At 40.7% G+C, this 25,158-nt stretch overlaps 1 protein-coding gene across 5 annotated transcripts in view; it reads right to left on the bottom strand.

Moving 5' to 3' along the window:
* Positions 1–25,158, bottom strand: part of RASL10B (RAS like family 10 member B) — a 180,185-nt gene that overhangs the window by 11,870 nt on the left and 143,157 nt on the right. For all 5 annotated transcript variants that reach the window (XR_012241644.1, XM_073615224.1, XM_073615223.1 and 2 more), the window contains one exon: positions 16,115–16,239. Coding sequence is in view for 4 of the 5 variants with exons in the window: in XM_073615224.1 (XP_073471325.1) it covers positions 16,115–16,239 (125 nt within the window). In the remaining variant the exon portion in view is untranslated. The remainder of the gene's footprint in view (positions 1–16,114; positions 16,240–25,158) is intronic.

The raw sequence follows: 25,158 nt of genomic DNA on the forward strand, positions 1-25,158 counted from the left end.
CACCAGGATTGCTTTTACATGAAAGCCGACCGCTGGCTGAAAAGAAGGATACCAAGATGATACCTAAACCTGCAGGCATCATTCTGTAATAACTACTCAAAGTTGAGCAACATACCAGTATGTTGCTGGTCCTTGTTGGGCATATATTGTAATCTTTTTTTCATACAGCCTGTGAACTGAACGAAAAAAAGAGATTGATTGGTGGGTATGTCCACCATTAGAATACCTCCCTTCATCCACCCACTTCTAATGATGGGCATACATGCACCATTTACATATGCCGAAGCATGGGGGCATCCGCCCCAAAAGTTAGGAGCAAATCGCTCCTCCGACCCTGCTGCCCCCATGCTTCGGCATATATGCTGAAGTATGTAACTGTGGTGGTGAAATCACCTCCGACAGCGCTGGAGTCACAGCTTTATGTATCGTGGGAGCAAACGCTGTTGCTGTCAAGATAAATAAATCCTCGCTGCAGCTGAATGGCGTACCTGAAAACAAAAAAATGGTTAACAATAAAACACAGTAAACAATAAAGTATAAAAAAATTACATACCTGAAAAGCAAACATGATAAAACATAACAATAAAACATTGCAGAATAGAATACAGTAAAAAAGAGCAGAACAATAGAGAGAACAGAGAGAGAGAGAACCATAAAACGACAACTATTTTTGTTTTTTTTATTTTATATTTTTCTTGTGTATTTTTTTTTTTACTTTTTTTTATAACTGTAACTTTTATAACTGTAACCGGTTCCAGGTTTGGGTCTCTCAAAATGCGATGGCATCTTGGGAGACCCTGTGAAAGTGTGCCTAGTCTGTGCAATGCTGTACCCTACGCTAAAACTCAACTAGTGTATGGTAGCGCTCAAAACATTCACCAATGCAAAGACCAGGATTGTCAGGACAGGAGGGACAATAATAGCGTGTGTCACGCCTATATCCGCGCTTTCTGCAGACACATTTTCTTTGGAGGGCTTGTTGGGTAGGGGTACACGGGAGGACATAAGGAAAATGCCTCTCATGCAGCCGGCTTACTGCATTTGGATTGGGAAGGTGAGGTGGAGCACCGTCTGGAAACAGAAGGGCTCTGACAATCTCTTCCTGGAATTTTAGGAAGGATCCAGTCCGTCCTGAAGCTCTGTATAGCACATGAGCGTTCAGCAAAGCCAATTAAAATAAGTATACAGACACTTTTTTATACCAGCGCCTGGCCTTACGGGCAACTAGGTACAGCGCCAACAACTGGTCGTTGAGGTCCACCCCTCCCATATTTTGGTTATATTCGTGGACACAGAGGGGTTTCTCCACAACACCAGTCGCCGTAGTAATTTGGACCGTCGTGTCTGTATGAAGGGAGGTAAGAACGAAAACATTCTTATTATCCCTCCACTTCATAGCGAGCAAATTATTACACTGCAAGCATACTATCTCCCCCAGCCTAAGACGGGTATCTACAAGCCGCTGGGGAAAGCCCCGGCGATTAGGTCGCACGGTGCCACGTTAAAAAGTGGCACGCTCGTGTAATAATTGTCCACATATAAGTGGTACCCCTTTCCGAATAAGGGTGACACCAAGTCCCACACAATCTTGCCAGCGCTTCCTATGTAGTCAGGGCAGTTTGTCGGCTCTACGTGACTATCTCTTCCCTCGTAAACCATAAATCTACATGTATAGCCTGTTGCCCTGTCACAGAGCTTATACATCTTGACCCCGTATCTGGCACGCTTGCTGGGAAGGTAATGTTTGAATGACAAGTGGCCAGAAAACTTAATCAGGGACTCATCAACGCAGACAACTTGATGGGGAGTAAACAAGTCTGCAAAATGTTGGTTGAAGTGGTTTATGAGGGGCCGAATTTTGTAGAGCCAATCGTATCCAGGGTCTCCACGAGGACGACAGAGTTCATTGTTGTTGAAGTGCATGAACCACAAGATTTGCTCGTATCGTGCCCTGGTCATGGAGGCAGAGAACAAGGGCATATGGTGAATTGGGTCAGTGGACCAATATGACTGCAACTCACTCTTTTTAGTTATGCCCATGTTGAGGGAAAGGCCCAGAAAGAGCTTAAATTCGGAAACTGTAATTGGTCTCCAATCTCTGGCAAAGGAGGACTGGGGAATAGTGGCGATGTGTTGACCAGTGTACAAATTGCTTTGGTCCACAATAGATATATAGAGATCTTCGGTGAAAAACATTGAATAAAAATCAAGTGGCGTAAAATCAACTGTTTCCACCTGAATGCTGGGTTGGCTAGTGAATGGGGGAAGTACGGGTGCTGCAGAAGTGGTGGGTTCCCAATTAGGATTGGCGAATTCAGCAGGAAGGGCACTATGGGCACGACGGGCCTGTGTTCGTCTTCTTGGTGGCAGCGGGACACTACTTGTGCTTGCCACCTCGCCAGCTTGAACTGCACTTATGGGACTCGCCACATCACCAAGTGTTACTGCAGTGCTGGATGTACGACCAGGGTGTACCAGGCCGCTGGTGCTTGCCAGTTCACCAGAAGGAATAGCGGCGCTAGTACAGCTCTGCTCCATACAAGAGCCCTGCGGTTCTTGCACCTCAACAGCAGAAGAAGAAGATGGGGGCCTGGTACGCCTGACCTTGGCAGGGACCACAACTCCGTCGTTAGAGCTATCTGTCATGGAGCCGCTGCTGTCTACAGGTTCGTATTTTGAGCCTGAATCTGACAGATGAGTGACTTCCTCTTCACTATCTGTCATGCTCAGAAATGTGTAGGCCTCTTCACTAGTGTACCTTCAATTTGCCATTTTGGGCTCTAAATTTAGTGGTACACTAGTGAGATTCACAGGCAAAAAAGCTCCTGACTGTTAGCGACTGTATCATAATGCTACCAAAAAACTGTTAGCGATCGCAGGGATCAGGCTTGACTCTGCGAACGCTGCAGTTATGCGTTTAGTGTTTTGTAAGTGACAGTGATCGATCGATACTGTACTTGGGTGGGCTGGGGTGGGCTGGGCTGGGTGGAGGGGCAAAATGCAGCTGCTAGCAGGTATCTGGGCTGATCCCGCTAACACTGCGTTTTTGGGGACCCTAAACTGCTGGGGATGCTAGTATAGATCTGATCGGATCAGATATTGATCCTTTCAGATACTATACCACTAAGGGAGGTGTATGGTGCGTGCGTGTGTGTTAGCGGTACTGGCACTAACCTGACGCTGCCTGGGGTGATGCAGACCCTATCTGACCCTAAAAGTTAACCTATATCACCGCCGGGCGATTAGGGGGTTAAACCTTTATTAGGTAATAAACGGCGGGTGCCCTGAAACTATTATAAACAAACTAACTAACCAGCGTCACCCGTAACAGTTATACGGTGATCACTGGTGAAAGGGTTAACTAGGGGGCAATCAGGGGGTTAAAACCTTTACTAGGTAGTATATGGGGGTCCCTGACGCTATAAAAAGCTGACAGCGAACCTAAATACTTACCTCCCTAACTAGCGTCACCTGTGACACTAATACAGCGATCAGAAAAACGATTGCTTAGTGACACTGGCGACAGGGGGGTGATCACGGGGTTAAAACTTTATTAGGGGGGGTACCCGAGACCTAAAGGGGCCTAACACTAACTGCCCTCCCACTTATAACTGTCACAAAATGACACAAATGCAATAATCAGAAAAAAAAAATGCTATTGGTGTCACTGTGACAGGGGGTACAGGGGGGTGATATGTGTGCCTAGAGTGTTCTACTGTAAGTGTTGTGTTTGGTGCACTTACTTGGATGTCTTCTCTCCTCGGGAGCCGGAACGAAAAGGCTTCCCGAGGAGCGATGACATCACTTCCTCTGCCGCTGTTTACATTACAGCAGCAGAGGAAGCCTGTCATGAGCGATCGTGAGGGGGTGCCTATGAATCAGTGGCCTCCACCTCGGATCGCTCCTGACATGAATCCAACCGCCGCAGGCTCCGGGGGGGGTTCGATCCTGCGGGCAGGCAGGGGCGTACAGGTAAGCACTTATGGCTGCCCGTGCCATTGTGCCGACGTACACGGCGTGCGGCGGTCGGCAACTGGTTAATGTTTTAAATAAATCTTTAAACGATATTGCGCAATGAGGTCCTTTTCTTAATATCCACTTGCATGAGGTTCACCCACTTCAGGAACTGCCAGCACAAAGATATCTCCAAGGGTCTCCCCACACGCCTGTTTGACCATACTAGAGATAGTTGGTCTATATGGAAGGGTGAGTTTACATCCATGTGGGGGCACCTTGTCTGAGCACTAAGCAGCACGGATCTGTTACTTTTGAGCACGAGCACTGTTCATCACATCAATTGGGACTGTTACAACAATATTATAAAAAGTTATGAGTCTGTTTATTAATCTTTTATCACATGGCTTTCTTCTTGCCACTCTTCCATAAAGGCCAGATTTGAGGAGTGCACGAGTAATACCTGTAGTTGTCCTGTGGACAGATTCTCCCACCTGAGCTGTGGCTCTCTGCAGCTCCTCCAGAGTTACCATGGGCCTCTTGGCTGCTTCTCTGATTAATGCTCTCCTTGCCTGGCCTGTCATTTTAGGACGGTCATGTCTTGGTAGGTTTGCAGTTGTGCCATGCTCTTTCCATTGTTGGATGACGGACTGAACAGTGCTCCGTGAGATGTTCAAAGCTTGGGATATTTTTTATAACCTAATACTGCTTTAAACTTCTCCGCAACTTTATCCCTGACCTGTCTGGTGTGTTCCTTGGCCTTCATGATGCTGTTTGTTCACTAAGGTTCTCTAACAAACCTCTGAGGGCTTCATATAACAGCTGTATTTATACTGAGACTAAATTATACACAGGTGGATTCTATTTACTAATTAGGTGACTTCTAAAAGCGATTGGTTCCACTAGATTTTAGTTAGGGGTATCAGAGTAAAAGGGGCTTAATACAAAAGCACAAATCCCAATAACATACATTTAAGTTTTTGGCTGTATCATAACGAAGCAAATCATTACAGTAGAAATCCGGTTAAATCATAATCTAATCAAATAACAGTTTACACAAAAAGAGAGAACGTTAAGGGTAACTCAAATTACCTTGCAATTATACCATATTATCAGTGATGAGTCATACTGATATCAATGTCAAAGAAGTTACAGAGAACATATTTATATACTAAATACACAAGAGTAATGATTTTTAATAGTAAATTCCACACTGCCTTTCGTTTTTTTCACTTTAGTTGCATTTAGAGAAAAAAAAGAATTCTGTGGGTCTAGTTTAGATACTCTGAAAGTGTCTATACAAATGTAAACGCACATAAAGGCAAATACATCTAAATGTAGGAGAACCTGATCTGGGAAGCATAACATTTTTTTATACAGTACTTTTCAGACAATTTTTCCTGCGTTTATATAACCTAAATGCAGGAGGCTGGTGTAAATGTAACCTTAAGTTTGTGATCTTCTATTAGCAAGCATGCAGATAGACTAGACTGGCGCTAACATTGCTACTTCTGTAACCAATCTTTTATTGTGTAAGATAAGTAAATGTAATTTTATTTATAGTTTTATGTATGTTATTATTCACCTGCAAAATGTTGAGAGGCTTAAACTAAATCTGAGTAATGCCTGGTACACACATGGCAAAATTTTTTTTCGTTTGACTCAGTGGGTTGAACGAAAAAACTGAAGAGCTCACAAGGAGCTTGCTATACTAACTATGCATTGGGGGTTATTTACGAAAGGCAAATCCACTTTGCACTGCAAGTGCACTTGGAAGTGCAGTCGCTCTAAATCTAAGGGGTAGATCTGAAATTAGTGGAAGCTCTGCTGATTTTATCATCCAATCATGTGCAAGCCCACAATCCAAGGTCCCTAATTCACATTCATATATTAGGGCCAATTTTTTTTTTTTGGACAGAAACCAATTAACCTACCTACAATTAATAAAGAAATAATTACACAACTTATATTGCTATAAACAGTCCATACACATGAGCGTTGTAAATCAAAACAATCCAAAATAGGCTGTGTTCAAAAAATTTATATATAAATTGTGTTCAGAGCAATAAATACATGTAAAACGTGATAGTCCAAATAATTGTGCAGGTGCTTCATCCACAATAACTTGACCCCTGTTACCACAACGTGCCCAAACAATAATATAATGGTGAATTAGTGACCACCACCAGCCACCTTCAAGTGAATTGGCCGCTCAACTTAGGGAATGACCGTATGGTCAAATAACGCGTTTTGTCATAAATAGCCGGTCTTCAGATTCTGTACACTACACCATATAATTCATGTCACCAGCATACCTTTCGATGGGACTATCCTTACCTCTCTGCTGGGTATATCTAGGTTCTTTCCTCACGCTTCCCGTTTACAGCCCTTTAGGTCCCCAGCCAGCATACTGCAGCATGGTCTTATTTTTACCAGGTGACTGATATTCCAGAAATGCCTGTTCCTTTTGTTAGATAAGCTGTAGGTAGCGATGAGGGACACTCAGCAACTTTTGAGTGTTTTGTTAGTTTTTGAACCTTAAAGCCCACTTTAGTCCTGTTGTGGTAACACTTGTATCCTGTGTTTCAGTATGCATGCAACACAGCCTCTTTTGGAGTTTTTTTTAATTTATATTTTTTCAACACTCGTGTGTGGACTGTTTATAGTAATAGAAGATGTGTAATTATTTCTTTATTTTTATGGTATATTACTGCAATGTGTATGAGCAATGTGTATGAGTACATAAGAGTTTGTGAATGAGCGTACCATTCACACATCTATTAATGTCCTAATTCTGCTACCACCATTGAAATCGAAGCTGCAAAAATAAACAAAAATTTTTAAATCAATTAATGTCTTGAACATAATATTAGAATTTCCTCATTTACAGATTATACTTATACAGTAAAATATTTGGCTTGTATCTTCTTGCTAAGCTACAGTATTTGGGAAATGTTACAGCATCTGTAGACAACACAGTGAGGGGGATTTAATAAAACTGATGCACTCAGAATCTGGTGCAGCTGTGCATAGTAACCAATCAGCTTCTAATTTCAGCTTGTTCAATTAAGCTTTGGCAATAAATACTTGAAGCTGATTGGTTTCCAAGTAGAGCTGCACCAGATTTTGCACTCTCCTATAAATCAATCCCAGTGTGTTTGCTTAACTTGTTTGGATAACCTTTGAAAAATCTGAACTACTTTTGTATATAGCTAAAATAGGTTGCTCCTGTCAAAACAAGACAGGATTACAAAATTTCAAAACAAATTTCAAAAGCCTGTCAAAACAAGACAGGCTTACAAAATTTGGTTAGCACGACTAAAGTCCACCTACAAGAACCTTTATTTAGTATTGAACATAATGGGTAAGGGTTAGAACCACTCTCTTCTTTATTGCTTTTTGTGTTCTGAACTCAATTACTTCTTGTCCCAACTCAACACAAAGAATATTATTTGGAATATAATACCATTTTTATTGTCATCTCTTTTACCATTGGAGATATTTCTCCTTAATTCCTGTCCTGGTAATCTGCCAGTGACTCTAAACTGTGTATATTAGATTTAAATAAGTGCCTGTGATCAGTGCAAAGACCACACGTGACAAATTAAATCGTGGCGCTATTACTCAACAAATCGATAACAGCATCTGAGTGATATTGACACTAAGTCACGTTTATTTTTTTGGTGTTTTGACTTATTGTTTAGACACATTTTTTTGGATGTGGATTCATCAATAGTATGTTTTCATCGTAGTACTATTGCACACATCTATCCAATTTTTGCACTATATATAGATGAACACCGGTCAAAAGGTGTTTGTTAGATTTAGTTTTTTACCTTAGAGGTGATATAGATTTGTTGAGTAATAGCGCCACGATTTAATTTGTCACGTGTGGTCTTTGCACTGATCACAGGCACTTATTTAAATCTAATATACACTGTTTGTTTACAATAAGTGGCAGCTATAGGTAGGAACTTTTAACCAGGTGAATAAGATCATCAGTGTTAACCTTCCTAAGCGCAGTGGGGGTTGACCTAGTATAGGAGGGATTTTTTTACCTAGGAAAAACCGCATATTTATAGTGACTCTAAACTGCCTGCACAACAATTTGGCTATAGTTCGGCCTTAAAGCCTAAGAGTCTGGACCTGGATTTGAACCCAAGACCTCTGCTGTGTCTGGCAGCGACTCTTCTTGCTGAGCCACCTGAGATGCTGGACAGCCTGTCTGATCCATAAGACAATCCTGGCTTGAGCCTTATTTCTGCTGAACCTAGAACTCCCTGCCATAAACTTCTTATTTAAACCATGACTTTGCATTTGCTGTTTGCCAAATTTTTGTGTCCTCTCCAGCCAATATCTCCCTCTTGTCACTTCTGCTGCCATCCATATCTTCTCTACCATTACCGACTTTGGTTGATTCCATGACTACGCTTCCGTTCATCCCAAACTGAAGCTATTTGTTAATGACCTTGGCTTGATCCTCGACTACGCCTCCGCCTGACTCTAATGGGGCGTACACACGGTCGGACTTTTCAGCTACAAAAGTCCGACAGCCTGTCCGACAGACTTTCGACGGACTTTCGACGGACTTGCGGCGGACTTTCTAACGAACAGACTTGCCTACACACGATCACACAAAAGTCCGTCGAATTCTTACGTGATGACGTACACCGGACTAAAATAAGGAAGTTGATAGCCAGTAGCCAATAGCTGCCCTAGCGTGGGTTTTTGTCCGTCAGACTAGCATACAGACGAGCGGATTTTTCGACTGGACTCGAGTCCGTCGGAAAGATTTGAAGCATGTTTCAAATCTAAAGTCCGTCGGATTTGAGGCTGAAAAAGTCAGTTGAAAGTCCGGAGAAGCCCACACACGATCGGATTACCAGCCAGCTTTAGTCCGTCAGCGTCCGTTGGACTTTTGTAGACGAAAAGTCCGACCGTGTGTACGCGGCATAACACTCAACCACTTGTTACTAACCTTTGACATGTAACTGACCACGCTTTGCTTGTTCCCTCCCTGCAACTGGACCACAACCTGGCACTCATGGTGGGGTGATCCTGAGGACCACAATCTGGCACTAGCACACAGCAAAACCAATCTCTACCATCAGGGGCTATGGTGAATACCAGCTAGTGCTTACGCCCCGCACCTCAGGTGAGCCTGCGTCATCTGACAGGGTGATTTGTGCATGTATTTATCGAGGATACAAAATAAGGTAGTACTGAGTGTTACCAGGAAGGCGGACTTTTTAGGCTAAGAAACAGTGGAGAAGATATAGCAGTATAAAAGATCCTGAATATGCAGCGATGGGATTATATTGAGTCTTCAGCATTGCTGATACTAAATCTTGGATCTAATTGGTGCATCCCGTGTTGGCTTTCCTCCCTCTAATGGCTGTTCCCATAATTAGTAACACTATCTACATGCCCCTGCTGAGATATTTAGCTATATCCAATATACTTTCTAACTGCTGATTGAACTTTCTCATCCTACCGTGATTTGCATGTTTTTGCATTTCAATTTAAGATAGAGAGACATATTTCCTTCTCTGTCTCATCTGTGAACCTTGGCCGTGTCCTGAGGAAGCCTAACGGCGAAACGCGTAGACATACAAGGGTTCACTGCAGAATAATTATAGATGCTTTATGTTACAACTGTCATTTTGTTTTTTAGATATTTGTATTTTTCAATAAATTTATATTTTTTTATACTGCGATATCTTCTCCACTGTTTCTTAGCCTAAAAAGTCTGCCTCCCTGGTAATACTCAGTACTACCTTATTTTGTATCCTCAATGTTTTATGGACGTGGCTTATCTCTGGTGCACTTTCCTCCCCTTGTTTTGGGTGCATGTATTTATCCTGCTGGTCGTTGGGAATCTCTCAACTGCTATAGCTAATGGCCTCTGAGCCTGACCCCAGAACGTGATACTAAGTTTAGATGTATTTGCTGAGGCAGTGGGAGCCATTGGCTCCTGCTGCTGTCAATTAAAGCCAGTGGTGAGGGAGTGTCAACAGATGCAGACTGCGAGGCTGGGAGCGAGCCCGTACAAGTGCCCCCCATAGAAAGCATCTTCTTGGAGGAGGGGAAGAGCCAGGAGTATCAGCAGGGGACCTGAGAAGAGGAGGTTCTGGGCCGCAATGGAACTGCACAGAGCAGGTATGTATAAACTGGTTTGTAAATGCTCTTAAAAAAAAAAAAAAAATAACAATCACTTTAACCTCCCTGGCGGTATGATTCTTTCGGATTTTAGGTGCTGAAAGCGGTATAATTATTTTGCATGGAAATTTGGCTTTCTATATTGTAGGTCTGTAAATCTTAACAATAACACACTTAAATCTGTCCAAACCAGAGTCTAGTAGATATCCCGGGTATAATAAAGTTTGAAACACAAAAACATAAATTATAATATAATAAATAAAAATAAATAATTAAAAAAAATAAAAATAAATAGTAATAAAATAAATTTCCCCACGATTCACTATCGCTCAATTCTGCAAGTGTTCTAATTTACTATCGCTGTTTTCTAGCTGGTCTAAAGCCACTTTTGACGTAAAGGGACACTTTTTGGTTGCTATGGACAATCTCCAGTTTCCAGGCAGAAAGAACAGTATATATAACATAAAACTGCATGCAGGGCATAGGACAAAGCACTGGGGACAAAAGGGATGTGAAAAATTTCATACAGTACTGTAATCTGTAAGATTACAGTACTGTATGTGTTATGATTTTTACTTTTTTTTTTAATTTGCCGCCAGGCTCCGCCCCCGTGCGTCGCGACGCTCGCAGGGAACGGAGCCTGGCACAGAGAGGCTTCGGAGGAGGACACAGCCCGCGGACACTGCGGGGGACATCGCAGGATCCTGGGGACAAGGTAAGTAAGGAGGCACCAGGATCCTGCGATGTAATCCCGAGTGTGGCTCGGGGTTACCGCTAATGGTGCTGAATTTTAACCCCGAGCCACACTCGGGAAAACCGCCAGGGAGGTTAAAGACTTGAGCCAGCCATATGGGCAGGCTGATAGAACCCAAGTCGAGCCATTGATCGACTTTGGTACATCCAGCCTGTCAGATTTGTTTTTACATTCTAATACTGCTGGCAGCTATGGCCTTTGCAGTAATCACTGTGTTCTGCTGGCGGGGAAGCCTCCCCAGGCCCCCCCACTGGCAGAACACAAGAGTGCGGCAGGAGGCATTCCCCCATCCACACTGACTGTGTTGATAAGTGAATCAAGCAAATTTTCTTTCCTTCCACCCATGGAGTATACGAGCATGTCATAAATTTAGAGGCATTTGCTCTAATTACTGTTTTTTGTTGACCAACAATGACCTGATTAGGGATTATGTATCCAACACTCCTGGGTGTGTTTATAAAAAGGCGCAATCTTTGCATAATATTCTTGTACATAGTGGTTTTAAATATTCTAGAACTCATGTGGGCTTCATGGTTTCTTGCACCAGGGCCCTGACGGTTCTAGTTAGCCTCTAAATCACAGGGATTCTCAGGTGCAGGCAATGTGTTAACTGGAGTGGTGTACGTACATAGGTCTGAATATGGTTAGATGACCATATAGATGACATTCGCATTTAAATTCTTAGGTCATCTGTAGCCAGACATTTTGTACTTGAATATAATTGGGGTGTGAATCTGTTGAAATGCTCGGTAGTTGAACAAGGGGCAAAAAAATAACATGTATTTAGAATTTTGATCAAAACGTTTTGCAACGGGAGAATATGAGGCTATGGGAGCTTAAGGCAACATGCCCTCCAGAAATAAATTTAGTTTCAGTTTTTGTAGAACATTTACTTTTGCATAATATGTTTAATAAAAATTATTGTCTGTCTCTTTTTTCACATTTGTGTTTTTTTTTTATTGCTGCTGTTTTTTCTTTTAGTCAAACTTGCTTAATCTTTTCATTCTATAATTATTTCTAGGAAACTGCCTTAAAAGGCTGGTATTACGTCTAGACAATATGTGATGTTAGATAAATATTTCATCCCACTACTTTCATGTAAAATGTCTTACACAACTATTCGATATAGTTTGCCTTTAACCTCCCTGGCGGTATGATTATTTCAGATTTTAGGTGCTGAAATTATTTTGCATGGAAATTTGGTGTTTTATATTGCAGGCCTTAAATCACTTAAATCTGTCCAAACAAGTCTAGTAGACATCCCGGGTGTGATAAAGTTTGAAACACAAAATCATAAATTATAATATAATAACTAACTATAAATAATTATAACAAATAATAATATAATAATAATAAAAATTATTTAATAATGTAATCAAATCAAAAACACTGAAATTTGCTCAGTTACAGAATTGTCACTGTCATTACTTTCAGTGTTTGATGACGAATTTCCCCACAAATCGCTATCACTCAATTCTGCAAGTTGGTTCTAATTTATTATCACTGTTTTCTAGCTGGTCTAAAACCACTTTTGACGTAAAGGGACACTTTTTGGTTGCTATGGACAATCTCCAGTTTCCAGGCAGAAAGAACAGTATTTATAATTTAAAAGTGCATGCAGGGCACTGGAAAAACCACTAGGGACAAAGGGGATGTGTAATTATTTTATACAATACTGTAATCTGTAAGATTACAGTGTACTGTATGTATTGTGTGTTTTTAATTTTTTGAGTTTGGCGCCGAGCTCAGCACTCGGCACTAGCGGGGAGACATCACAGGATCCTTGGGACAAGGTAAGTTACTTTGCCTGGATACTGCGATGCGATCCTGAGTCTGCTTTTAGTACTGAAATCTCACCCCGAACCAAACTCGGGAATACCGCCAGGGGGGTTAAGCAATGGGGTCATTAAATAACAGCTCTTCTGCACTGAGGTGCCTCGTTTAAATTATTGTCAGGACACAATCCAGATGTGGTTTGTATGTTCTCCCTGTGCTCGCGTGGGTTTCCAGGTTCTCTGGTTTCCTCCTGTACTCCTGTACTCAAGGAACATGCTAGTAGGTTAATCGGCTCCTTTTTTGATTGGTCCTAGTATGTATGTGTGCGTACACATGAGATAGGGACCTTAGATTGTAAGCTTCTTAAGGGGCAGGGGACCTATGTGCATGTACAGTATATAAAGCCCTTAATAAATTGTCCATGCTCTACATAAACCTGTAATAAGTATATATTTTAAAAATTCACTTCGTACGGAGGTACAATATTTCAGAGATTTCTCAAAATTCTCAGAATCTCTTAGATATATATTATGTACTGTAGATATATTTAAAGTCTTTGCAATTTTACATTGAGGAACATTATTCTGAAATGTAGAATATGTTTAGTCCTCTGTACTACTATGAGTGAAAAATGTGCTGTGAAAACAGTGATTGAGGGTCTGCTGCTTTATAATATAATACTATTATAGGTAGAGGGAAGAGCTATACTATTTTGAACTATTTATATTATTCTGAAATTGTTTGACATCTTATAAATGCTGCTTTTCACAGATTGGTGAACCTCTGCCCATCTTTACTTCTCAGACACTCTGACTCTAAGATGTTCAATCACGTTACTGACCTGTTGCCAAATAACTTAATTAGTTGCAAAATGTTCTTCCAGCTCTTCCTTGTTGGTACCATTTACTTTGCCAGTTTTTCCCTGCCCTGTTGCAACTTTTTTGAGATGTGTTGCTGCCATCAATTTCATTATTTAAACAGTTTAAACATTTGATATACATTCTAATTTCTATTGTGAATAAAATATGGGTTTATGAGATTTGCAAATCATCAGTTTTTATGTTTTTTTCTTTTTTTTATTCTTTTTTATTTTCAATTTCCAGAACAGTACAAAAAAATACGCCCGCGCAAGGGCTAAATTGGCAAATAACAGCTGCCAATATAGTGCAGGTTACAAAACATATTCAGCAGAAGGAAATAAAAACTTAGAAAAATGAAAGAGCTACCTCTACCCATGTTTGTGTGTGTCCCATAGAACCATGTAAATAAGTAGTCAAAATAAAAATGTTTCCCCTCGTCCAAAGCCTCTCTTAAACCCCCCCCCCCCCCCCACACACACACACACTGTACCAATATCAAGACACCAACAATAGTGATAGCTCAATCTAACGACCACCTACATATGAGTTCTAGAGTCGTCCTGAAGCTACTTGGACTAGACTTTATCAAACTTTTTTGAGGCAACCCCTATGGAAATAGGTATCTTTTTATATAGGTAGGGCTGTATTAACTAGTTATTGCAGAACGTGATTGTTGGAGAGGAAGGTTTTTTCCAAGTGAGGTTAATGGCTTTCCTGGCATAGAATAATAAAAGCCCCAGTAGAGTCCGTTCTGCCACTGTTGGAGCTAAATCTTCAACCAAGCCCAGCAAACATATCCATAGAGAGGGTGAGAATTTTGTGTATATTTTACACAGTGCCGCAACTTTTTTGGAATTGAGATTGTAGATGAAGAGGCATTTGAAATCTTGTATACTCACTGAAAACTGTATGATGTTGGCACCAGCAATGGGTTTGTGCATCCTAACTATACTTATAGTTTGCATACGCCATGAGAAGCTCTGTGAGAAGTATATGAAGTTGTTACAAGCAACAAATCTGTGCATTATAACTATCTGCAAACAAGCCTGCACTGACAGAATATTGTAGCATAATCTTCTACATACAAACTTTTCAGTATACATAGATTTGTAGCTTTGCAACTTCACTGGGAATTATAAGATGTTGTCATTAGCAGCAGGTCCATGCAATTTATTCTTACCTGAAAACAAGTTTCTCACTGTTAAAATTATTAGAGAGGTTTTGTGTACATCTGGACAAAACACCCAGAAAAATACAAACATGGCTTGTTGATGGCTTCCATCTTTATCATTGTTTATGGCGCACATACTGGTAGGTATCAGCACAATATGGCTGCTGTGTTCTTACAAATATTTGTTGTGTATATCTGTTGGATATTTTTACTTCCCAGTCAGAAGATACCATGGAACAGAATATGATAGTGGACTAAAAAGATCAAATGTCACAGATATTTAGACATGCTTCATCTTCAGAATTATTAGTGTTGATTCATATGCGCACATGCTCCTTGAGAGTCATCTGATTATACTTTTACGGTAGACCGGTGAATTGAGGTCTTTAATAGGGTTTGTTACCATGGTTTTTAAATATGTATAACTATTTGGCTATTTATATTAATAAATATGCTTAGCTGTGAAGGCAGTTTTCTGGCTTCAGTTTTTGCTATTTATTTTTTTGATGTTTTTTATTGTTATTATATTTTTTTCATTATTGCAGTCTGAGTCTATTTAAACAGGTGTTGGGGATTTCTGGATTTTGCTATGTTTACTGTAGACTCCGAACCACTGTAAGCAATTAAAAAGGACCTGGAGTCATTATCAGTGCTGCTGTTGATATCAAGAGGGGACAGTGTACATAAATGCATTTCAACTGTGAATTTGGGTCCATGCGCACTGACTTAAAAATCGCTGCTGCTACGGTTTTGTGTTTTGCCTGAATAAGCAGCTCAATGTTATCATATGTGTCCATGCACATTAGGACAAGTACAGGCATATTTTAAGCTTAACATTTAGAGGCAGGAAAAAAAAACCTTTAGGTTTGAGTTTTCGATTGGAGTTTTCTGGCAGAAAAAACGCAAAACTCCTAAACTTGTCTAAACTGTGTAGAAAAAATGCTCTATATGAGCGTTTTTTTTTCTGCCAAGGCAACTGGCATTTTTCTAAGCCTACTGTGCATGAAGCCTTACATTGTTTGCTTACAGTTCGGCTTTAAGATATCATGTTAGTCTAAAGCCGGTCATAGATGGACTCTATCGACTTTTGTACAACCAGCCTTTTGGGAAATTTTCGCTTGATCAGTGCCACCAGCTATGGCCGGTGGTGCTGATGAGTGTATTCTGATGGTGGCTTTCCTGCTATCAAAATACAATAGCTCCATGGGAGGGCTTCCCCTATTCACCTTGAATGTGTGGATGAGGTAATGATCGATTGATTTTCTTTCATTCAACCCGCTGGTTGAATTAAAGAAAATTAATTGTGTATGGCCTGCCCCAGTAAGTTAAACTTTAAATGATCTGTATCTGAGCTGAATAAAAATGATCTTATATTGTCACATAAGTATCATGATCACATACATGCAAATGTCATTAAAGATTCCATTTAATTTTTCTCACCTTGTTTCCAGTATTTGTTGCCTCAGGGTCTTGATATATTCAAAGCTATCAAAGCAACAGATGTCATAGACGAGGATGTAAGCATGTGCACTTCTGAGCCCCCGACAGCATGAATCTGCCCACTCCTGCAAAATACAACATATGAGCACATCCTACTGTGCTTTTACCTAAATAGGCTACAATTAACATTTATTTCCACGTAGTTCCTCTGGCATTACACAGTGACTACACCTTTCACATATAGGTCTTGACCCCGCTGACTATAAATACAGTATGTGTGTGTATATATATATATATATATATATATATATATATATATATATACACACACACACACAAACGCAAAGTTTAAGGCACTTTAGGCATATGCCTGCAAACCCCTTGGTGTACTTGGGAGAACTGACAATGTTTAAGGCTGGGTTCACATATATGTGGGTCTGGTTTCGGTGCAGAGTCCGGTGCGGTTTTAATTTAGAGGTTCAGGTGCAAATTTGCCACTGAAATCAAACCTGAATCAGACTCAAAATGCACAGGACCATTTTTAAAAATTGCACCGCAACTGGCCCACATATATGTGAACCGGCTACATTGAAAGCCATTCTGGATCACATTATGCAAACCAGATGCAGTTCAAAATCCATCGGATTCGCATATACCTGTATGTGAAACAAGCCTTTTAGATTTTTCTGTTTATGCATGTGGGCTGTTCATAGATAAATTAAAAAAAAATTTTTTGCACTATTTTTGAAAGCATCCTCACTTTTTTTCGACTGCCTAAAACTTTTGCACTTTACTTTTCTCAGGTCATAATCACATAATGGATTCTTTGCGACAATACACAGTTCAGGCCCATTAAATAGGGACTTTTCTTGTTTTGTAATCAGATTAAATTACTGTGACAAAACTGTGATATGTTACATTATACTTTGCAGCATTAATGAAAAATCTGTATTGAGGTAAAGAATAGGCTGCCATTGGTAAAATCTCCTTTTGCAAGAAACATATTTACTCGTCCAATGGATTTAATACTTTTTTGGGTAACAAGTATGCATATCGGGAGTTCGGATTCCACTGTGACTTTCTGATCTCTTTGTTCCGGGTCAGTGAATTAGATACTAAATCCAGAGACAGATAGTTAGCATTTTTAATAGCAGATAAGTAATGGCATCCACTGTATTTCTCTTTAAAACACTGAAGGTGAGGAAACCTTTTAGTGATATAGATTGTAAATTAAAAAAAAAAACAAAAACATCCTGCATATGTTTTTTACTGAGTCTAGGAGCATATTTGCACTAAATATTCAAAACACATTCCTGCCTACTTAACAAGCTAATAGGTGGCAACAATCTAAAGATAACACCAGAAGTTGCATATTGTAAAGAAACATTACTTGCATATTGCCAGACAATAGCTGAAGATAAAACATGAAGATGGTGAATCCCCTGATAGGATGGTGTATCCACAAAGATGATGGATGTATTATCAACAATAATAACAGCAAAAATAATAACTACTGCTATAGAAACAAGTGTTCGCTGTGATAACGACTGCGGTCTGTCCATACACACAGCCACTCTCTGTAGTAGCCATGGCAAAGTTCCTCATGATAAATGCACTTGTCACAGAGGTTAGTGGCGTATTACACTGTAAAAACATCAGATGGTATAATTGAGTCTAACAAGACCTACAGAGAAGGCTGCAGAACATTTGCAGTCCGTATTTATCACTGTCCAGTTACAGTGATAAATGTACTTTTTACACTAGTAGTCTGGTGGCTTCTCACTTGAACGACTTGAAACTGCCAGCACAGTAACGACAATGACTGTGTCAGCTCTCTAGTGAAATCATGATTTTCTCCATTTTAAGCTGCTGTAGGAATAGGAGAAATTGTTTCTGTTTCGTTCTTTTCTTCACTTACTCCTCCTGTCACTATAACCTACGCACAGCTCCTTAACTGTGCTGTCGATGAGGGAAAGGGTCATCCCTTGTACCTGGGGGTTTGTAGCTTACACATCTCAGCGTGGGAAGTTGCTGAGGGATAGAGGGAATGGGGGAGGGTAACTTCAAAGAGTGTGAAGCGACATGCCTGTGGTGGGATTCCCCATGACTAAATTTGCAAACGTTATGTAACCAGTTAGATCACAGACAAGCCAGATGAAGGAAACATTGCAGTGGGTGGCAGAAAATGAGAATATAGTGTAGAAGGGAAACACAGCACAGGGAATTCTCATTATTACTTGAAGACAGATCTGTATCTGAACAGCTAGGGGAATCACAGCTATATGTTCATGCAAAACCTGACTCTCATACTTGTAAAATGTTTTATATGTATCAGTTTAAAATGTAGCCAACACACTATTCCCAATGCACACATTTCTGTGAAAGTGGCTGTATAAAAGTGGGTGCTGAAGCAACCAAGAGCTGGAACCGTGAACAATCAGAGCAAGAGATGTCACCAGCACACCATGGTTCTGCAAAATTGGGTCCAAAGCTTTATTCAGCAATCACATCGTTACAGCAAACATTTCAGAGCCATGCAGGACCCCTCCATCAGGCATGTGACGGTTCTGGCAGTTTTAAAATGTAGGTCCATAGGTTTGTGAATCTCATCTGAGCTCAGTTCTTTAAGCCAGATTCGGTTTAACATGGGGTACCTTTGAAATAACTTTCTTTTTGGTTTCAGGGAACCCTTGCTAATATTTACCATATCTACAGCTCACTTTACATTGAAGTAATGATCCTTGTGAACAATGTATCTTACATTTATGGTCAAAGGCAGAATCCACCCCAAACAGATAGCTAAAATGGCCACGGTGACCATTATTTAGGGTTGGCTTTCCCCTTGAAGAACAAGGTTAGGACTCAGGGATTAGAATAGGGACCTCCTCCAAAGGTCAGCAGGCGGATCCCCAGAGGTCAATGGTCAAGAGGCGTGGCTGACCCATCCCCACCAAAGTGTTCCTCCTACCCAAACTAAGTCGGGGAATGAACAAGTTGGGTAATGAACAAGTCGGGGAAAGAAAACATGGTTGGGAAAAAAACTATTACCGTATATACTCGAGTATAAGCTGAGTTTTGCAGCCCATTTTTTAGGCTGAAAAACCCCCCTCGGCTTATACTCGAGTCAGGGCAGGGATACTGGACATAAGGCTGCTTGCCCTGGGTGCCGCTTTTAACTGTGGCTCTCCCTCCGGAGACCACTGTGTCTTGGAGCTCAGTGTGAAACTTTTGGCCACGCTGTGAAAAAAGTCCCGCCCTCTATCCCCCTCCCTTACACAGCGAGAGACTGCTAAGTCTCGGAGCTCAGTGTGAAACTTTCAGCCGCACTGTGACAAAAGTCCCGCCCTCTCTCCCCCCTCCCTTACACAGTGGGAGACCGCTGTGTCTCAGAGCTGACTGAAACTTTCGGCCGCGCTGTGACAAAAGTCCCGCCCTCCTCCTAGACCAGCTTGTGTACTAGACAGAACACTGCATCTATCACATGAGCTGGTCTAGGAGGAGGGCGGGACTTTTGTCACAGCGCGGCCAAAAGTTTCAGTCAGCTCTGAGACACAGCGGTCTCCTGCTGTGTAAGGGAGGGGGAAAGAGGGCGGGACTTTTGTCACAGCACGGCCGAAAGTTTCACACTGAGCTCTGAGATACAGCGGGAGATGCCTGCTGTGTAATCCAGGTACTGATTGGATGAATGGGCACACAGTCACTACTAGTGAGATTGCAATGATGGGCACAATGAGGCGGCAATGATGGGCATGAGACTACAATGATGGGCACAGTGCGGCTGCGGTGATGGGCACTGTAAGGCTGCAATTATAGGCATGGTGAGGCTGCGGTGATGGGCACAGTGAGGCTACAATGATGGGCACGGTAAGGCTGCAATTAAAGGCATGGTGAGGCTGTGGTGATGGGCAGAGTGAGGCTGCAATGATGGGCATAGTAAGGCTGCAATGATGGGCATGGTGAGGCTGTGGTGATGGGCACAGTGAGGCTACAATGATGGGCATGGTAAGGCTGCAATGACGGACATGGTAAGGCTGCAATGATGGGCATGGTGAGGCTGTGGTGATGGGCACAGTGAGGCTACAATGATGGGCACAGTAAGGTTGCAATGATGGGCATGGTGAGGCTGCGGTGATGGGCATGGTAAGGCTGCAATGATGGGCACATGATGCCGGCAGCCTCTGTCTTGTCCATCCCGCACCGCATCCTGAAAATTTACCAGTAGCTGCCGCATTTCCCACCCTAGGCTTATACTCGAGTCAATAAGTTTTCCCATTTTTTTTGGTAAAATTAGGTGCCTCGGCTTATATTCGGGTCCTCTTATACTTGAGTATATATGGTATTATGGCAAGTTTGTGATGAAATGAAAATATCTCTACGTGCCAATGACTTCACTAAAATGTTGTAAGGTAGAGGACACGTCATCAAATCCAATCTCATGTTCATATTGGCATCATCCCATAAATGAATATGGGTTTTTTTTAAAACAAATGTAGTGGGACTTTAACCACTTCAGCCCCAGAAGATTTGACTGCTCAATGACCAGGCCATTTTTAGCGATACGGCACTGTGTCGCTTTAACTGACAATTGCGTGGTCGTGTGACGTTGTACCCCAACAAATTTTTTTTCCCCACAAATAAAGCTTTCTTTTGGTGGTATTTTATCATTTCTGCGGTTTTTATTTTTTGCGCTATAAACAAAAAAAGAGCGACAATTTTGAAAAAAAAAAACACAATATTTTTTACTTTTTGCTAGAATAAATATCCCCAATTTTCTTTTAAAAAAAGCTAAATTTTTCCTCAGTTTAGGCCGATATGTATTCTTCCACATATTTTTGGTAATAAAAATCGCAACAAGCGTATATTGATTGGTTTGCGCAAAAGTTATAGCGTCTACAAAATAGGGGAAAGATTTATGGCATTTTTATTTATTTATTTTTTACTAATAATGGTGGTGATCAGCGATTTTTATCGTGGCTGCGACATTATGGCGGACAGATTGGATACTTTTGACACATTTTTAAATTTATATTTTTTATTTGCTATAAAAATGCACTGATTACTGTTTAAATGCAAAAGGGAGTTTGGGACTTTAAAATGAAGCGGTTGGAATGTGGAGGGTTTAGAAAATATACATTTAATAATCATAGTAGATATAGTACAGGGATTTCATACATATATACACATATATAATTAGTACAAAGAATGAAGCATATAGGTGGAAAAATAAATGCAATGGATATATAATCATGCTAGGTAGATGGTAGTTGGAGTAATATTGGTACAGGACAACAATGGCCTAGGGTGCCAACTGTGACATGCCCGGTAGCTGGAATTCTAGTCGCATAGTAAATGATAGTACTCATAATAGGTACCAGAGATGGTGTGCCCGGGACCTGGTATTAAAATAACGTAATACTGATATTGATAAAATAATAACATCATCAAAATGCAAGTAGTTAAGATTGAAGCATCAAGTGTAGCTCGACGCGTTTCGTGGATGGTTTTCTCCACTCATCAGGAGCTGATGCAATGCGATCCTGTAAAATATATACATATATTAAACCTCGTATCTTAATAGAATATAATGAAGATTGTGTAGGGAGCAGATAAATAAATTTAAGGGGGTGGCTGGTGCAGATCTAAATAAGTGTAGGTAATTAACAGGGGAGTGTTGAGAATAGAGTGTGACTAATGTACAAAACGGGGTGTGCAGTAAAACAAGGCAGGGGCATGACAGGGCAGATATGCTGCCTCAGCTCCCGTGCCGGGGTTTGTTGCCTCTGGCTAACTCCGTGCCTTCTGTCATGCGCTGCACTCAGTGCCAGGGTTGGTAAGTGTGTGTTTTTGGGCCAACTATTTTTGAACATTTTTTTCACCCCTCTCTATTAAGATACGAGGTTTATTATATGTATATATTTTACAGGATCGCATTGCATCAGCTCCTGATGAGTGGAGAAAACCATCCACGAAACGCTTCGAGCTACACTTGATGCTTCAATCTTAATTACTTGCATTTTGATGATGTTATCATTATTTTATCAATATCAGTATTACGTTATTTTAATACCAGGTCCCGGGCACAACATCTCTGGTAGCTATTATGAGTACTATCATTTACTATGCGACTAGAATTCCAGCTACTGGCATGTCACAGCTGGCACCCTAGGCCATTGTTGTCCTGTACCAATATTACTCCAACTACCATCTACCTAGCATGATTATATATCCATGGCATGTATTTTTCCACCTATATGCTTCATTCTTTGTACTAATTATATATGTGTATATATGTATGAAATCCCTGTACTATATCTACTATGATTATTAAATTTATATTTTCTAAACCCTCCGCATTCCAACCGCTTCATTTTAAAGTCCCAAACTCCCTTTTGCATATACCTGATACCGGGATGGAGGCGACAAGTGCGCCTCATTTAAAGTCCCAAATTCCTCTCTTTATTCATATTGATTACTGTTTAAATGTCACTGGCAGGGAAGGGGTTAACAGTAGGGGGAGATCAAAGGGTTAACTGTGTTACCAAGGGAGTGATTCTAACTGTGGGAGGATGGGACTGCCTTGGTGAGGAGAGCGATTGTTGTTCATACTTAGTATGAACAACAGACCGCTCTCCTCACCCCTGACAGCACGTAGATCTGTCTGTTTACATTGACAGATCTCCGTTCTGTCTCTGTGTGGCGCGATCATGGGTGCCAGGTGGTCATTGTGACCGCCGGGCACGTGCATCGGCATCGCAGGCTCGCCCCCTAGTGGTCAAAAGGCGAGCCGACGTATAGCTACGACAGTTCGCCCAGGGGAGCCAACCTGTCGCAGTATAACTGCAGCGGCTGGTCGGGAAGGGGGTTAAATATACCAAATGAGAACAAAGTCAGGATAAAAATATACATTTTATTACACATAAAACATTGTCATAAACACAATAAAAACATAGTCATAAACACAATAAAAACATAGATCTGCATAAAGAAACTTTGCGATAAATACAAAAATATGTAAATCTGATGGATACATGTACTTGTAACTGGTCTACGCGTTACGTGGGATTCCCCGCTTGTTCAGGACCATACATATATTGCAAGTGTGTTATATAAAGAGTTTCTTACTCATTATCATAAATCATCAAAACAACAGAGGAGAGGAATATAGGATCTGCCTCAGATGTTTTGCCTACCGGCCCATAGGATATAGTCTGGACCTATTAAGGCAGAAGTAAACATAAATATCCAAAAGGGGGAAATAAATATCCGGTGTATAGCAATATACTCCGAACTATGTGAATCCCAATATCTATTTAAAGACAGAGTGGATAAATCCAAAATACCTAGAAAACCAGGCATCTCTGATGATCACATATGTTGGTATTGAGGTAGGTACATATCCACCTCTCCTCTGGCAACTTTGGGATTCACATCTTTCGGAGTATATTGCTATACACCAGATATTTATTTCCTCTTTTTGGATAATTATGTGTACTTCCGCCTTAATAAGTCCAGACTATATCCTATGGGCTGGTAGGCAAAACACCTGAGACAGACCCTGTATTCCTCTCCTCTGTTGTTTTGATGATTTATGATATTAAGAAACACTGTATATAACACACTTGCAATATATGTATGGTCCTGAAGAAGTGGGGAATCCCACGTAACGCGTATACCAGTTACAAGTACATGTATCTATCAGATTTACATATTTTTGTAGTTAGCGCAAAGTTTCTTTAAGAATATCTATGTTTTTAATATTGGGTTTATGACAATGTTTTATGTGTAATAAAATTTATATAGATTTTTATTTTGACTTTGTTCTCATTTGGCATATTTAAAGTCCCACTACTTTTGTTTTCAAAAATATCGACTTCACTAAAGTACCAGTCGACATGTCTATTGACTATGTCCAACTTAAACTGAATTGGATCAGGATCAACAACAAACTCACATTCAGAATACTTTGTTAATCCCCAAGGGGAAATTACTAAACAGAAAATCAAATGACCAACATGCAAATTACACCACTTGATCTAACATTACCCCAAAATCATTACAGCAATATAATATACAATCTACATAAAAACCTGGATTATAAGCCACATTAAATCCTCAGTAGCCCACAAACCAAATTTTGCTAAAATGTGGGACCCATGGATACACATCACTGGATTTGTAAAACTCTGGGTTGAGGAGGGGGTCAAACCCCTTCCCTCTGTTCCTACCCCACTGTCCCATCTATCTTTTTTTTTTTTCCTTCTCTACAACAGAGTTATATCACCCACAAATGCAGGTCTTTTGGTCTTCCTCCATTCACTAACTTCAAATAAGGGGGCAAGGATGAGGAAGAAACAAACTAACCTGTTCTGCACACCTACATATGATATTGTAATACTTATTATCAGGTAGCAATATGGGACCGCAACCATATTGTTGATGTTGCTGTTGAAAAGATGCTTTATTAATCCATACTTACATCTAAAATGTATAACGCTACTGGATTTGTGAATATGACACATGCAATTGAGCTCTATTGGCGAAGAAAAACCTTCAAACAGATTGAAATATAAAGTACATAGTACTTTAGGCCAATTCTCCCTAGGACACTTATTCAAATACTTCTCTACAAATAGAGGAAGGAATTATAGATAATGTATTATTTCACATGAAAGACCTGTAAGTGAATGCCTCACAAACTGGAGCTTAAAAGCAAAGTTACAGTCCTTGATGAACCCAAGCACAGTACTGTTTGGGCCTAACGGGTGTGATCAGTACAAGGCTTGCGATTTTAGTCAGCAAGTGAAATGCCTAGTTACTTCATTAGAGAAAATGGTATCAATACGAAGACCTTTAGTATAGTTAGCCACTAAATGTCCCTTTCCAGTTTTATTTTATATGTTCCCGGGCTTTTGAGATCTTTGTTGAACATTCTGCTGGGAGCTACACAGCATTTTCGCTAAAATTCTTTTCGTCAGGCTCTGCTTCTTCCATGCAAGCACGGATGAATCTACTGGTTATGCAAAGGCTTCAGAACAAAGATTACA

This window comes from Aquarana catesbeiana, linkage group LG02 (genome assembly GCF_042186555.1).
Source record: "Aquarana catesbeiana isolate 2022-GZ linkage group LG02, ASM4218655v1, whole genome shotgun sequence".
NCBI classification, from domain to species: Eukaryota; Metazoa; Chordata; class Amphibia; order Anura; family Ranidae; genus Aquarana; species Aquarana catesbeiana.